The sequence below is a fragment of the Penaeus chinensis genome, chromosome 14, assembly GCF_019202785.1.
Source record: "Penaeus chinensis breed Huanghai No. 1 chromosome 14, ASM1920278v2, whole genome shotgun sequence".
NCBI classification, from domain to species: domain Eukaryota; kingdom Metazoa; phylum Arthropoda; class Malacostraca; order Decapoda; family Penaeidae; genus Penaeus; species Penaeus chinensis.
Genome location: NC_061832.1, coordinates 13445342 through 13458925, shown reverse-complemented (window position 1 = coordinate 13458925; position 13584 = coordinate 13445342). Strand labels below are relative to the sequence as shown.

General features: G+C 37.0%; 1 protein-coding gene across 1 annotated transcript in view; it reads right to left on the bottom strand.

Annotated features, from left to right (window-relative positions):
* Positions 1–5326: 5326 nt before the first annotated feature.
* The window catches only part of LOC125032442 (pecanex-like protein 1), a 24499-nt gene continuing 16241 nt past the window's right edge, over positions 5327–13584 (bottom strand). Inside the window, exons 10-19 of the mRNA XM_047623567.1 lie at positions 13113–13584; positions 12706–12894; positions 12054–12247; positions 11590–11896; positions 11037–11227; positions 9673–9824; positions 8541–8894; positions 8147–8253; positions 7290–8011; positions 5327–6833 (exon numbers count right to left, since the gene is read on the bottom strand). The exon at positions 13113–13584 is cut by the window's right edge and continues 2364 nt beyond it. Coding sequence (XP_047479523.1) covers positions 6552–6833; positions 7290–8011; positions 8147–8253; positions 8541–8894; positions 9673–9824; positions 11037–11227; positions 11590–11896; positions 12054–12247; positions 12706–12894; positions 13113–13584 — 2970 coding nt within the window. The 3' untranslated portion in view covers positions 5327–6551. The remainder of the gene's footprint in view (positions 6834–7289; positions 8012–8146; positions 8254–8540; positions 8895–9672; positions 9825–11036; positions 11228–11589; positions 11897–12053; positions 12248–12705; positions 12895–13112) is intronic.

Below are 13584 nucleotides of genomic sequence, written 5' to 3'. Positions count from 1 at the left end.
AATTTCTGCCATGATACTGAAAGCAAACCATTTTTGTGTTATTGAAGGCAAGAGAACACCCACACTACGTCAACAGTGCTCCATCAATAAACTTCCCCGGCACCTTAATATCAAAAATGTTCAATAAATGAAAATAATAAAACCAGTTACACTGACAGATAAACAACAGCAGCAAGTAAATAAAATTGAAATTAGAAACATTACATTATGACCTAAGACTTTTTCAAAAGTACCACAGCCTAACTGCAAAAGGCGAATCAACATAAGAACACAACACAAAAACTACCTCAAAAACGGGGTATATTGGGCAGAACTTAAAATATTTCCCACTTGCTATCATCACCTGGACAAAAAATAGAACACTTTTCGTTCCCCAAGGCAAAGTATACTGCGGATCAGATAACGAAGACGAAAGGGAGTAGGTAAAGGGAGTGTGAAGACACGTGATTATGGGGGTGAATAAGAAAGTGACTGAGTGTGAGTTTGGATGCGAGTGTGAGCATGAGTGTGAATTTGAGCGTGACCATAATAACGTTAATATCAAGAGGCAAAATATAGGTGATTTCACACATCCGGATCAACATTCAAGGTATTGCACATGGTAACTAAAGAAAAGAAATATTAAAAAAAACTACTTTGCCTTATCACATAACAACTAATAGACACAGAATGCAAAACAATACCCTAATGCACTGAAGAGGTTTCTCAAAAAAAAACCTGCATTCAATAATTATCATAAAAAAGTAAAAAAAAAACAAAAAAGAAAAAGAAAAAAAAAAACACCCCACAGAACGTAATCTAAAACATAATATCTTCCACAAACATACATATAACCAAACACCCAAGCCTTTTTCCAGTTCATCTCCAAAATAAACCTATTCTCACAAGTACAGAAATTCTTCAGGAGCTTCATCCCTAGCGTCACCAGAGAGGGAAACAAAATTAAATCAAAATCTTCAACAGAGGATGCAGTTTCACAAACAACAATAATCCAGTGATGCATTGATTTTGGAGCAATTAAACAGAGAGTTTTAAAGCTTCAGTTTTTGTTTCTATCATCTTCATTCTTCCTTTATTGTACAGTTATAACAGCTTTGACAATTTCTGCATTACTATTAAAAAATAGTAACCTATTCTGAAGACAGGTTACAAAGGCATATCATCGTTATGAAAGTCTAATTTCTGAAGCATATATGTGATGTGAGCAAGGTATGTATAAATAAATGTGTATATACATATACATATACATATACATATACATATACATATACATATACATATATATATATATAAATATAAAAATATATGTACATATACATATATATAAATATAAAAATGTATGTACATATACATATATATATACATATATGAATATATACATATATAAATATATAAATATATAAATATATAAATATATAAATATATACATATATACATATATACATATATATACATATATATATACATACATATATACATACATATATACATAGATATATACATACATACATACATACATACATACATACATACATACATACATACATACATACATACATACATACATACATACATACATATATACACACACACATACAAATGTGTGTGTGTACATATATTTATATATATATATATATATATATATATATATATACATATTTATATATGTATATATATATATATATACATATATATATATATATATATATTTTGGTGTAAAGCAATTGAGGGAGAGACTCATGACTCGTCAACACCCACAGTGACTTGTGACCAACAGATGACAAAAAATAATAATAATAATAAATATAATAATAAGAAGAATAAAAAATATAATAATAATGGTAATAATGATAATGACTGATAATGATAATGATTGATAATGATTATGATAACAATAATAACAATAATATTAATAATAATAAGAAGAAGAAGAAGAACTATCATTATTATTACTATCATTATTATATACATATGATAATAAGAGCAATAATAACAACAACTTCATCAATAATAATAATAATGATGATAATAATAATAATAATAATAATAATAATAATAATAATAACCCATATATAAATACATATATAAATACATATATAAATACATATATAAATACATATATATATATATATATATATATATATAAATAAATATATATATATGTATATATGTATATATATATATGTATATGTGTATGTATATATACATTTATACATATACATGTATATATGTACATATGTACATATGTACATATGTACATATGTACATGTATATGTATATTATATGTATATATACATATGTATACACATATATACATACATACATACATACATACATACACACACACACACACACACACACACACACACACACACACACACACACACACACACACACACACACACACACACACACACACACATATATATTTACAAGTGTAGAATGCATATGAAACTGTCAGGGAAGAGGAATGATGGAAACAGATTAGTGCAAGATTCTGAGAGAGTAATTTTTAATCTAATAATCATTGGCATCATGTAAGGAATGTTTTCAGTATCTTGAAATAACTAATTAAAATCAAGAATTAATTATTAAAAAAAAAAAAAATGACAGTAAAAATGAAGGATATAAAAGAGATTAAAAAAATAATGTTCGTTAATGTTGCTTCTGTTCAATTTCAAACGTTAAATTTTCCAATCACGGAAGGAGAAACTAGTAATCATCGATCAACAGAAATCAATATACAGATCCTTTCTTAAAATGAATAAATAAATAAGTTGATCATAAAATAAAATAACAGAAAAATATCAAGAATATAGAAATCAACAATAACATCAAGCAACTCACTAGCATTACACGGTAAACACTTCTGCGAGAACAAAAGAAAAGACAGAAACCAGTCCAGTTTTGTATATAATAACTACTTAAAATCCACTTGACGCAGAAAGTTACTACTGTTTCCAATGTAAGGGTTTGTGTACAAGTTATAACCAGGTAAATTCAATCTTGAGTCTTATGTCCCCTTCACTTGAACCATAACCCTAACAATAAATTAACAAACTTTGGAAAAATAAGTGATTAAGTTTTGAAGATGAATCAGTTTACAAGACAGGATATGATACCTGGCATCTTCAACATCAACATTATACTCCAACTAAATCTCAGTAATGCAATAAACTCAGTCCTTTTCTTTACTTTATTCATTCTTTAAGAAGAGACAGCTGAATAAAACATTGAAGACTCTTTAGACAAAAATATATGGAATACACGGAAAGGATTTAATCTTTCACATAAATCTTATTGCAAAGATACAAAACTTGGAAATAATATACAAATATATCAATTCCTCTGACAGTGCATCACAAAGGAGAGCAAACAAAAACCAACATTCACCATCAAACTCTCTTCACATTGCCTCGTTATATGTTTGCGTCAGTTCCTTTTCCACTCTTCCGTATCGACTATTTCTTTTATCACAGGTTTGTATTCCCTTATTTTGAGACCTTCAGTGTCTCCTATACATGTATAGCTATTCTCCAATGCAAGTCTTTTCAAAAGAAGACGTATGCACAATTGTCATCTACTCAGACAATGTAAGTCGTCACCAGAGCAAAGAGCGAAGGAAAACCAAAACAGTTCTAATTAGTTCAACAAGCTGTCTAAACAAAAGGAGGAGGAAAGAAACGTTCAGTACCTCTGCTGCGGTACAACTGTCATGTTGGACAGGTTCTCCTTTTTTCTCATTATGCGTTTTGTACAATATGCCGTCACATTTTTTTTTTCAGTAGCAATGCGAGAATATGCACTTGAAATGGGAGCATTATAATCTACTGCAGTATCAAAATATCATCAAACCCTTAACTGTTAGCAACACAAAGCTTATAATGTACAGATATATCAATGATTATTAATATCACTAAAATTTTTAAACATTCATCCAAACCTTTCTTTTTATTGTACAAAGACTAATCTCTTTTTTAAACTAGAATTTACTAAGATCTCTGTGACCATAAAAATAAAATATGAATACAGAGGAAATAAATATGCATTTACAGCTTCACCAAATATGCATTTACAACTTCACTAAAAAGTGTAATTGGCATGATAGAGAATAGAATGAAGGATAAAAAGAGGCCTATATCACTGTCATGTTCGAGACTCTACTTGAAAGCTAGTTCATTCCATAGACTAGCACAAAAATTCCACAGACTCTAGCACAAAATTGAAGTCGAATAAGGGCCACAACTCATCCAAATATTGGTGTATAGCAACAAAAAAATCAAATATGAACTGCATTTTTTTTTTAAATACTTTAATGCCAAATATGATTCCATTCCCATAATGCTTCCAGGAGTTAATGTCCCACAACCAACATTTATTTCTGCGTCAGAGTCTGAGGAACGGACTATGCTCCTTAATCTGAAGACCTAATGGCTGCTCCCCTTATACAACCTAAACCTAACTGGTATTAAAGTATAGCTTTTTCTTTCCACACTGACCGGCATCAAGTCATATAATCCCCAATAGAAAATGACAGCAAATATGTTCATAAGTATTGAACTACCAAAGTGTGATATACATATAAAAATCTATATCCTGTCATGTATGTGTGTTCAAACATTAAGTAACTTCTATGCCTTGAAAATATATAATGTAGGATACTCTTTTTTTTTCCCCAGCTGCTTTGCGCATCTCATAATTTCACTCGAATTCCCCATGAGCATTCACACTTTCATTCCTAACCTCCTACTCTCACTCTCAGTCACTCAGTCACTCACACTCACTCACCCACCCCTACCCACACTAGCTCCCTCACTCATACTCTAACTCCACAACAAGGATATCTACAGTAGTAGCCCACACATTACTGATAAAAGCATAGCTGCAAGAGAATTGGGCTGTCTTCAAGGGCTGTCAACACTTACCCTGCATGGTCTATTAGCAAATTTATTAAGTACATTGCAGTGCTAATTACAGTAAGGAAGAGACAGAGGGATAGGAAGAGAGAAAGGGAGAGGGAGAGGAAGAAAGAGAGAGAGAGATAAAAGAAGAGGAAGAAGGAGAGGAAGAGGGAGAGAAAGAGAAGCTTAAGAAGAGGAGAGGAGAGGAAAGGAGAGTGAGAGTGAGAGTGAGAGTGAGTGAGAGTGAGAGTGAGAGTGAGAGTGAGAGTGAGAGTGAGAGTGAGAGTGAGAGTGAGTGAGAGTGAGAGTGAGAGTGAGAGTGAGAGTGAGAGTGAGAGTGAGAGTGAGAGTGAGAGTGAGAGTGAGAGTGAGAGTTAGAGTTAGAGTTACAGTTACAGTTAGAGTTACAGTTAGAGTTAGAGTGCGAGTGAGAGTGAGAGTGAGAATGTGTGTGTGTGTGTGTGTGTGTGTGTGTGTGTGTGTGTGTGTGTGTGTGTGTGTGTGTGTGTGTGTGTGTGTGTGTGTGTGTGTGTGTGTTTTTTGATCTGCTTACATGCATTTGTACAAATGTTTCAGAATTTATCCAAATATATGCCTCAATTCACACCTCATTCAGTGTGAATGTCTGTATTCATAAAAATTTGAGAGTGAAATTCTTGTGTTATTGAAAATGCATTTGCATAAAAATGTTAAAAAAGAAATTAAAAATTAAGGTGGTACTGAGGTTTCCAATTTTGCTGAACACTTGAAACCTAGTACAGGCATCCGGCAACGTGCTTGAGAGAAATACAACCTACTGATTATTATAAAAAGTTTAAATTTCCAAAAACAAATCAGTATGTACATCTCCACTATTTTCATCATTGGTTGACAAACTTTGAGTCAAAAAGCCTCAACAATTTTGGTCCAAAACAAATTTTGCTCTGCTGCTTATATCTACCATGCGTTACCATTCACCATATTCTTCTGAGACACTCTAAAATGTAAATGTTATTTTGGCCGTTATAGCTTCCAATTGTGTAACAAAAAGTTTGACTACATGAGGAATTTTACAACTCCAGCAATGGACTCCTTTTATCAGTATCTTTCCTCAAAAATAGAAAGAAAAAAAAGGAAAACACATTCACTTTACGGCATCATCTGTGCAGAATGTTTCAAGTTGTAAATCAGGATCACATTCACAGTAAAAAAACAACTACTATAGAAAAAATATATATAAAATTGAAATATAACAAATAATAATAACAATTATGAAAAAAAAGGTAATTACCTTCATTATGCATAAGACCAACCAGCCATAAGAATCAGGAAGAAAAAAAAAAAAAAAATGCAGACAGACAGCATATCCATTCAATCCCTCCTAATCAACTTCTTTTCCAGACCTACAAGTAAATGACCTACTACTCTCAGTAACATTAAATGCACTAGGACTGAACTGAACACCTTAGCAAGAGTCACTCCTCCTTAATTCGGCTGGTTTCCTTGGCTTCTACCATCGACTGTCTTGTCCCTTGGCCAGTTCATACCTCTGGCCAGCCTACATTGTCAGCCAGCCCATGCCTCCAGATGGCCCGTACCTTCGGCCTATGCCATCAATCAGCCCACAACTCATACCTCTGACTAGCCCATACCTCCAGCCATTCGGCCACACTAAACCTCGGCACCAAGATCCTGCACGGCACTCTGGGCCACTGGAACAAACTTGTCCTCAATCTGGACGAGGAGGATGATGCGATCCACATGCGAACGAAGCCGGGGGTCTGGGTGGTGTGGGGTCCAAGTATGCACCACTGATCCTTCCATACCCTCAATGGGCACCCAGTGACCCCAGAAGCTCCGCCCACCACGTTTCCTCATACTTTCATCAGGCCAGACCACGTCAATGCGTCGGCCCAGGTTTAAGGTGTCATAGACTTGGTTTGCATCTATTATCTAGAGGGAGAACAAGGAAGTCAGTTAGCTGAAATGTATGATGGAGCTCCAAATGATGAGGACTGATAATAATGATAATGATAGTGATCATGATAACAATAATGATGATGGTGACTATAACAGTAATAAACAGCATTAATAATAGTAATATGCTTTCAAGGAAATTACAAGTGTTTGAGACGGATTGTAATATGCAAAAGAAAATTTCATAAAGCAAGAAAACATAACTTCCATAAGAAATAAAAAGAACACCAATTACCATCCAAATAAATCAGTATAAATATCACATATGAAAAGTATAGGAAAACAAAGTTATGATAACCCTACAAGAATAATTCTATCTTTACTCATCAATCAATAGAATTTAAACCCAATTCACACCAGGAAAAAAACAGAAAAGTCCTATAAAGGAAAAGAAGAAAAAGAGTAACGAAAACAAATAAAGATAATCCTTACCCTCACTCTTTGCACGTGCTTGTCTGGAGGCGGCGTGGTAAACTTCTCTTCGCTTTCTTCGTGCAGTGTTGTACATTCTTCCCTTAAGCTCGAGGCATCCCAGCCCGTCTCTCTTAGATGCACCTCTCTTGCTGTCACCACAGAGGGCATTGGAGGAACTTCTCGGGCAGGAGTGGACAAGGACGAGGTGGGTGTGCTGCGACTGCTGGCCGACATCCCTGCACGCACCCTCTTTTCCCCTCCTACAAGCGAGCCTTCTCTGCCACTGTGGAGAGAAATGTCCCTGCCACTATGCAAGGACCCCTCTCTCCCACTGTGGAGTGAGCCTTCCCGCCCGCTGTGTATGGAGCCTGCATCTCTCCCACTGTGGAGAGACACGTCACGTGCACTCCAGTCCCTATCCTTGCTACTGGCTGATCCCTCACTCAGTCCGTCCCTGTCTCTTGGATCCAGCCTGGAGAGCCCGGCTGTGGTGTCCGAGAGGAGGCCAGCTAGACTTGCCAGGGTGGACGTTGACTGCTTGTTCGTTGGGCCAACAATCGATGACACAGTGGAAACGATAGATCCCCGGTTGGCATGCAGAGAGCCCCTTGAGAGGGACCCTCCTCGCCCAAGACTGCTATGGCCCAGGCTGCCTGTGGCCGTGACCAGGCTCAGGCCCCCAACCTGCGAGCCGTCTTGACTGCCTCCAGATCCAAGGCTTGGAGGAACTGTTGTAAGCACTGAAACATTGTAACACCATTATCTATAGTATCATTTCTATGAAAGAACATCCAGCAAAATATACAACATAACCAAAAGAACTTTATAACAAATCTCTACCTGAAAAAAATTACATTTCTTTGAATAAATATTACCTTGGTGAAGTGGAATGGTATTGTGATGAGGATCAGCAACCCGCCCACATTCATTGTTCAAACCTGAGCTGCCACTGGAACACCCTTCACCACAACGCTGCCGCACCCTGGCAAAAGGAGAGGAACTTCATATCTTAGTCAGCAGATGATTTTCCAAAAAAGAAAGGCATCATGAAGAAGGTTCTTTAATTCACAGGTGAAGTGAGTTTTACCCTCCTAAGAATAACACAAAATTCCTTATAATTATATGGACATATGGTAACAGACACTTTTGAAAATTAGAAAATTTGTTCCAAATCTGATTTACTTTGGAACTAAAGCAAAAGAGTTAACAACACTAAAATAAAGCTTTCATTTTAGACTGTCTAAAGCAGGAAAAGCACCTTATTCTCACCTCTTCCAAATGCCAATAACCGTCTCCTTTATAAGCGTCAAGCTAACTGGCCCCCCACAGATGGCCTTCAGCTGGTCATTTGTGTCGGCATAAGAGGTGGTGAGCGGGGACACGTAGATCGGGTAGCCAATGGGCTGGTCACATGAGGAGTTTATGATGTTGCGGAGGGCTTGCTTGGCGTTCTGGATGGAGCCTCTCTCGGGATTCCTGTTCCGTAGGTACACAAGCTCCTGCTGCTGCCCGGCCCACAGCCCTCGCACGCACTCTCGGTTCACTTTGATCACACGGAAGGACAGGTGCCGCTTGTTGAGCATTATGATTTTGTATTCGTCGGCACCATCATCCATCACATGTCTGGAGGATTCGGGAATGATTTTACAGGGTCATTAATAAGGGAAATAAAGAAATTTAAGACGGGTAGTTACCTTGCCTCACAGGAATGTGATACTAAGCATAATAGTAATAGCAACAGTATCAAGAACCATAACAGCAATAGCATCACTCATAGTAATAGCAAAAAGAATGTTATTTTTTAAATGAACAAATGTAAGAACAAGTAAATAAAAAAATGTAAAAATAATCATAATAGTAAAATTATTAATATAATAATTACAAGAATAATAATATTAACCCAATGGCGCCGGGTATAGCAAATTAAAAAAAACTCTACGCTCTGGCGAACGGCGGCAGTGCGCCGACTCTGAGCGTGTGATATCGGTCCATCAAGCCGAATCATTGCCTAAGGGCGTTTTGGCGCGGCGCCGCTGCGGACAGCCGCACGCCTCACATCGTGCGTATTGTTTTGACGGCGATAGCCGTGACCCGTCGCCATTGGGTTAATAATAATCATCATCATAACAAAAGTGAAAATAAACATGACAATGACAATGACAATGACAATAACAATAACAACAACTATATAACAGTAATGATGATGATGATGATGAAATCCTATCAATAAAATATGTAAAAATATTCATTTAGGCCTACATAGACTATACATCTGTACAAATTTCACATGCACACATACACAGGATATATCAGAAGTGATCTTACACAATCAATCAATATATGACTGGACAGACAGGTAGAAAAACAGACAGATACCTTACAACATATGGCACTGACTCACCTGAGGGCTAACAAGGAAGGCTTTCCAGAGAGGACGGCATTGCGCCAGGTGGGGTCTCCCTCATGAGAGATGACTAGCTGGGCCTCATGCTCAAGGATGGCATTGTAGAGAGACTCGTGGTTGTCGTACTCGTCAGGAAGCATGAAGTGATCCTGCCCACAAAAAGACAAAGTACATCATTGAAGGAAAATGAATGAAAAAAAACTATCACTTATTTTGTAGGATTTTTATAACCACCACTTAATTTGATCTATTTATTCAATTTTTTAGAACCACACACATACTTTTCTTTGTATACTATATTTCCCACATAGTACGTCTACCTGGTATATACATAACTAACTTTCACTGAGAAAGATCCTCAGAAAAAAAAGAATTTAATGTCCTGATGACAGTGACCAAAAAAAAAAAAAGTAAACCACTATTCAGCATTAAATTTGTAGAAACTGAATTAAAGCAATTCTTTTCATATGTCATAATAAAGAAATTAAAACTAAACAAGACTACTGAAATCTAAGAAAACATTCTAACTGCCCTTAACCCCTTCCTATTAGAAAGGGGTTAAGGGTAGTGGCATGCGTCTGTACGCCGAATCGGTGCCCCAAAGCGCTACGAGCCGGTGATTCGGCTTGATATACCAAACTCCAGCGCTCAAAGTCAGTGCATTGCCATTGATCTCCAGAGCGTAGAGCATTTTTTTTTAGCTTTCTTCACCTGTCATCATCAAGGGGTTAACCCATTGGCGACGGGTATAGAAAACTAAAAGATACTCTACGCTCTGGCGAACCACGGCAACACCCCGACTTTGAGCGTGTGAATTCAGTACATCAAGCCGAATCATTGCCTCGGGGCGCTTTGGCGCGCCACTGCGGCGGACAGCCGCACGCCACATTTCGAGCGTATTGTTATGACGCCTATAGGCGTGACCCGTCGCCATTGGGTTAAAACAGTTGATTTTTAACAAAAGATCTATTTCACTGAATATTATCAGATAATAATAACCCTTCGGAACTCTGCTAGAGCAGTGGTTCTTAACTCAATGACTATGGGTTTCTGTATTGTCCCCTGTAGTTTTTTGTGAACTTTGTTACATACATATGGCTCTACATGTGCTCAACCACATAGGAGTCTCTATCATTCCATTCCTTGAATTTATGGGAAAATGTGTTTTTCTTCCTAATACTATATACATTGACATTGTTATTTTTCTTATTGCTATTATAGTAATCAAATTACTTTTAAAATATAAATAACAATAAAGACAATAAAACAATACAAATACGAAGATAATTCTGAACTTGATGAAAAAAGTAAGAAAAAACAAAAGTAAATAAATGTGTATTCTAAAAATGCATATATCTTACCTGGTGAAGCTTGAGACTCATCCTCACTCCAGGAGCAACCACACGCCTCAGTAGCTCCATGTCCGTGAACACCCACTCGTCTCTCATGGACGTGATGCGGAAGTCCCCCTTGAAGAGAGCATGGAGGCCGTGGAGGAAGAAATCCACACTTGACATTGCGTTGTGAGATGCTGCGCCCAGGGCACGTCTTCCTGCAGGTTGGCATGGATTTTTTTTTCTCCATTATCAGGTATTGTAAGTTTTTATATAGGACTATTAACTTATGCTCCATCAAAATTTCCTATAAAGTATCCTTTGCCTTCCAAAAAGACCATAAAATGCAAATTTTGAAAACTTAAAGCATACTCCTTTTCACTTGTTTTATATCTCTATTTTTATACCTTATTCTCACCTAAATTTTTGCCACACTTGCTTATGTTATCTAAGCATATATTTTTGTATATCTTTATCCTAACCTAGCTCCCATCAAATCCCAGGAAGACTACAGCTTAATGCACACCTCCCTGCCTTAAAAAAATCAATCTCCAGTCAACACAACAAACTTTTGGGTTACCTAATAAGCTGAGAGCAAGACAGAGGGAGATGAGGTGCGACTCCCTCCCACTCTCGATGGCATCCTGGCCATTGCCTCCGCCTCTCCTGGTGATACAATAGACAATCCACTCATGATAGACGTTGCAGAAGCTGGTTCGGGTTATGCCAGATTCCTTGAAGTCATAATCTTCATCTATGTTGAGGTTGAAGATGGGATCCAAGTCCACAAATTTCTTATCTCGGGTGTGTGAGAGCGAGGCATTAATTTCGGCATTTTCTAACCATTCTTTCAGCTTTGGGGACCTTACTACATAGAAGATGATACTCTGCAAAGATAGAGGTAGGTTACTAATTAGTCTTAATCTATTTTCACTAAACTTGTTCACAACAAAAAGAAAAACAGTTCACTCTGAACATTGGCTATCTACTTCATTTCAAACAAGCTACAACAAAAATAAACTAGCAATATAAAAATTCACACACCTTCACATAGTACGTGATGAGAATCTTCCGCAGCTCAAATATCTGGAGCATGGAGGCGGCAGAGTTGTCTGAGATGGAATATCCCTCCAGAACGTACTTCGTGGCTGTGACCTCCCAAGCCAGCCATCTCTGGTTGAAGGCTGCATTGGCACTGAGCAGGTGGGGCAAGTGGCCAGGTTCACAACAGCAGCAGCCTGTAGATACCCATGTACAGATTATACCCAATACCAATGGATAAAACATGTAAAAAAAAGACAAACAAAACACATCAACAACGTCATTTAGCCTGTCTTTTCTGGCAAAGCCCCATAAAGCTGTTAGAATGTAAATACACTAAATACAGATCATTTTTCCATAAATTACAAACCAAGATGTCCATTCAAACTTTACATTTATCAGTTCTGTGAAGAAAGTCTACATCATGTACAAAGACTGATTAAATAAACAGAGTTGCCATGGTTTCTCCATTATGTTTACTTTGTTACATAATATCTATGCAGGCACTGACAAATGACATGTTTTCTACTAATTACGTTACATCTGCCTTCTTAATTACTATGAACACTATACTTGTGGTATCCAGTACATTCCAGCACATTTATATAAAACAAAGCCAATGCACGGCATGACTTAATTAAATTCCATATATTACCTGCATCCTCCTCAACACCCTCTGAGATAGCTTCAACCTCTCGCTGCTGGCAATAAGTCCCACGGAACTCCAGCCCACGCATTTGGAATGTCACAAGACCATTGCCAAGCTCAATGATATGCACAAGGCAATTGAGATAGTCTGAGGCAAGAACAAAGCAGTCTCCCTGGCTGGCGGCTCCCCATCGACCTAAAAGGCATTCATGCTTTGTTTAGTAAATAACATATGAATTAAATGTAATGTATTTTGAGACTTTCTGATATCAAGAGACCAAATTAAATTTTTTTGGACAACAATTAACAATTAAATCATAATTTTGAAACATTATTATCTATTGTTTAACCTTTTCTTTCCTTAATCAAGAAATATATGTCTAATAATCTAAATAAATAATAAAAATCACAAACCCATCTGGAGGTCTCCACAGAGGGAGTGCTGTAGTGATCTCGTCAGATGTTCATAGAATATGGAGTTGAGGTTGTTGTCATCCGAGCCTGGATTCCTCTCCAAGTGCGAAGAGAGCCTGGTGTTGGAGTGGTCGACACGCTTTGTGTTGTAGTCGCGCTCCCAGAACTTGATCGGGCGGATGTAGGAGGTGATGAAGATGGCCGAGCCCAAGATTGGATTGAGCGGAGTGGACAGGATAGCAGAGACAGCAGCTTGTACGAAGAGCATAGCAGAATGGGGGACACTGAATGGCTGGGCAAATGCATGGAAAGCTGATCCCCAAGTTATCTGCCATGGGGCTATGTACGTTACAATGAATTTCATTTTCAGCAGGAATTCATACACTCTGGAAAAAATTATCCCCATAATGAAATAATCCACTAAAAAGGTCTGGGATTTGTCCTTAAAATCACATTCAAAGAAAAGTTTGGC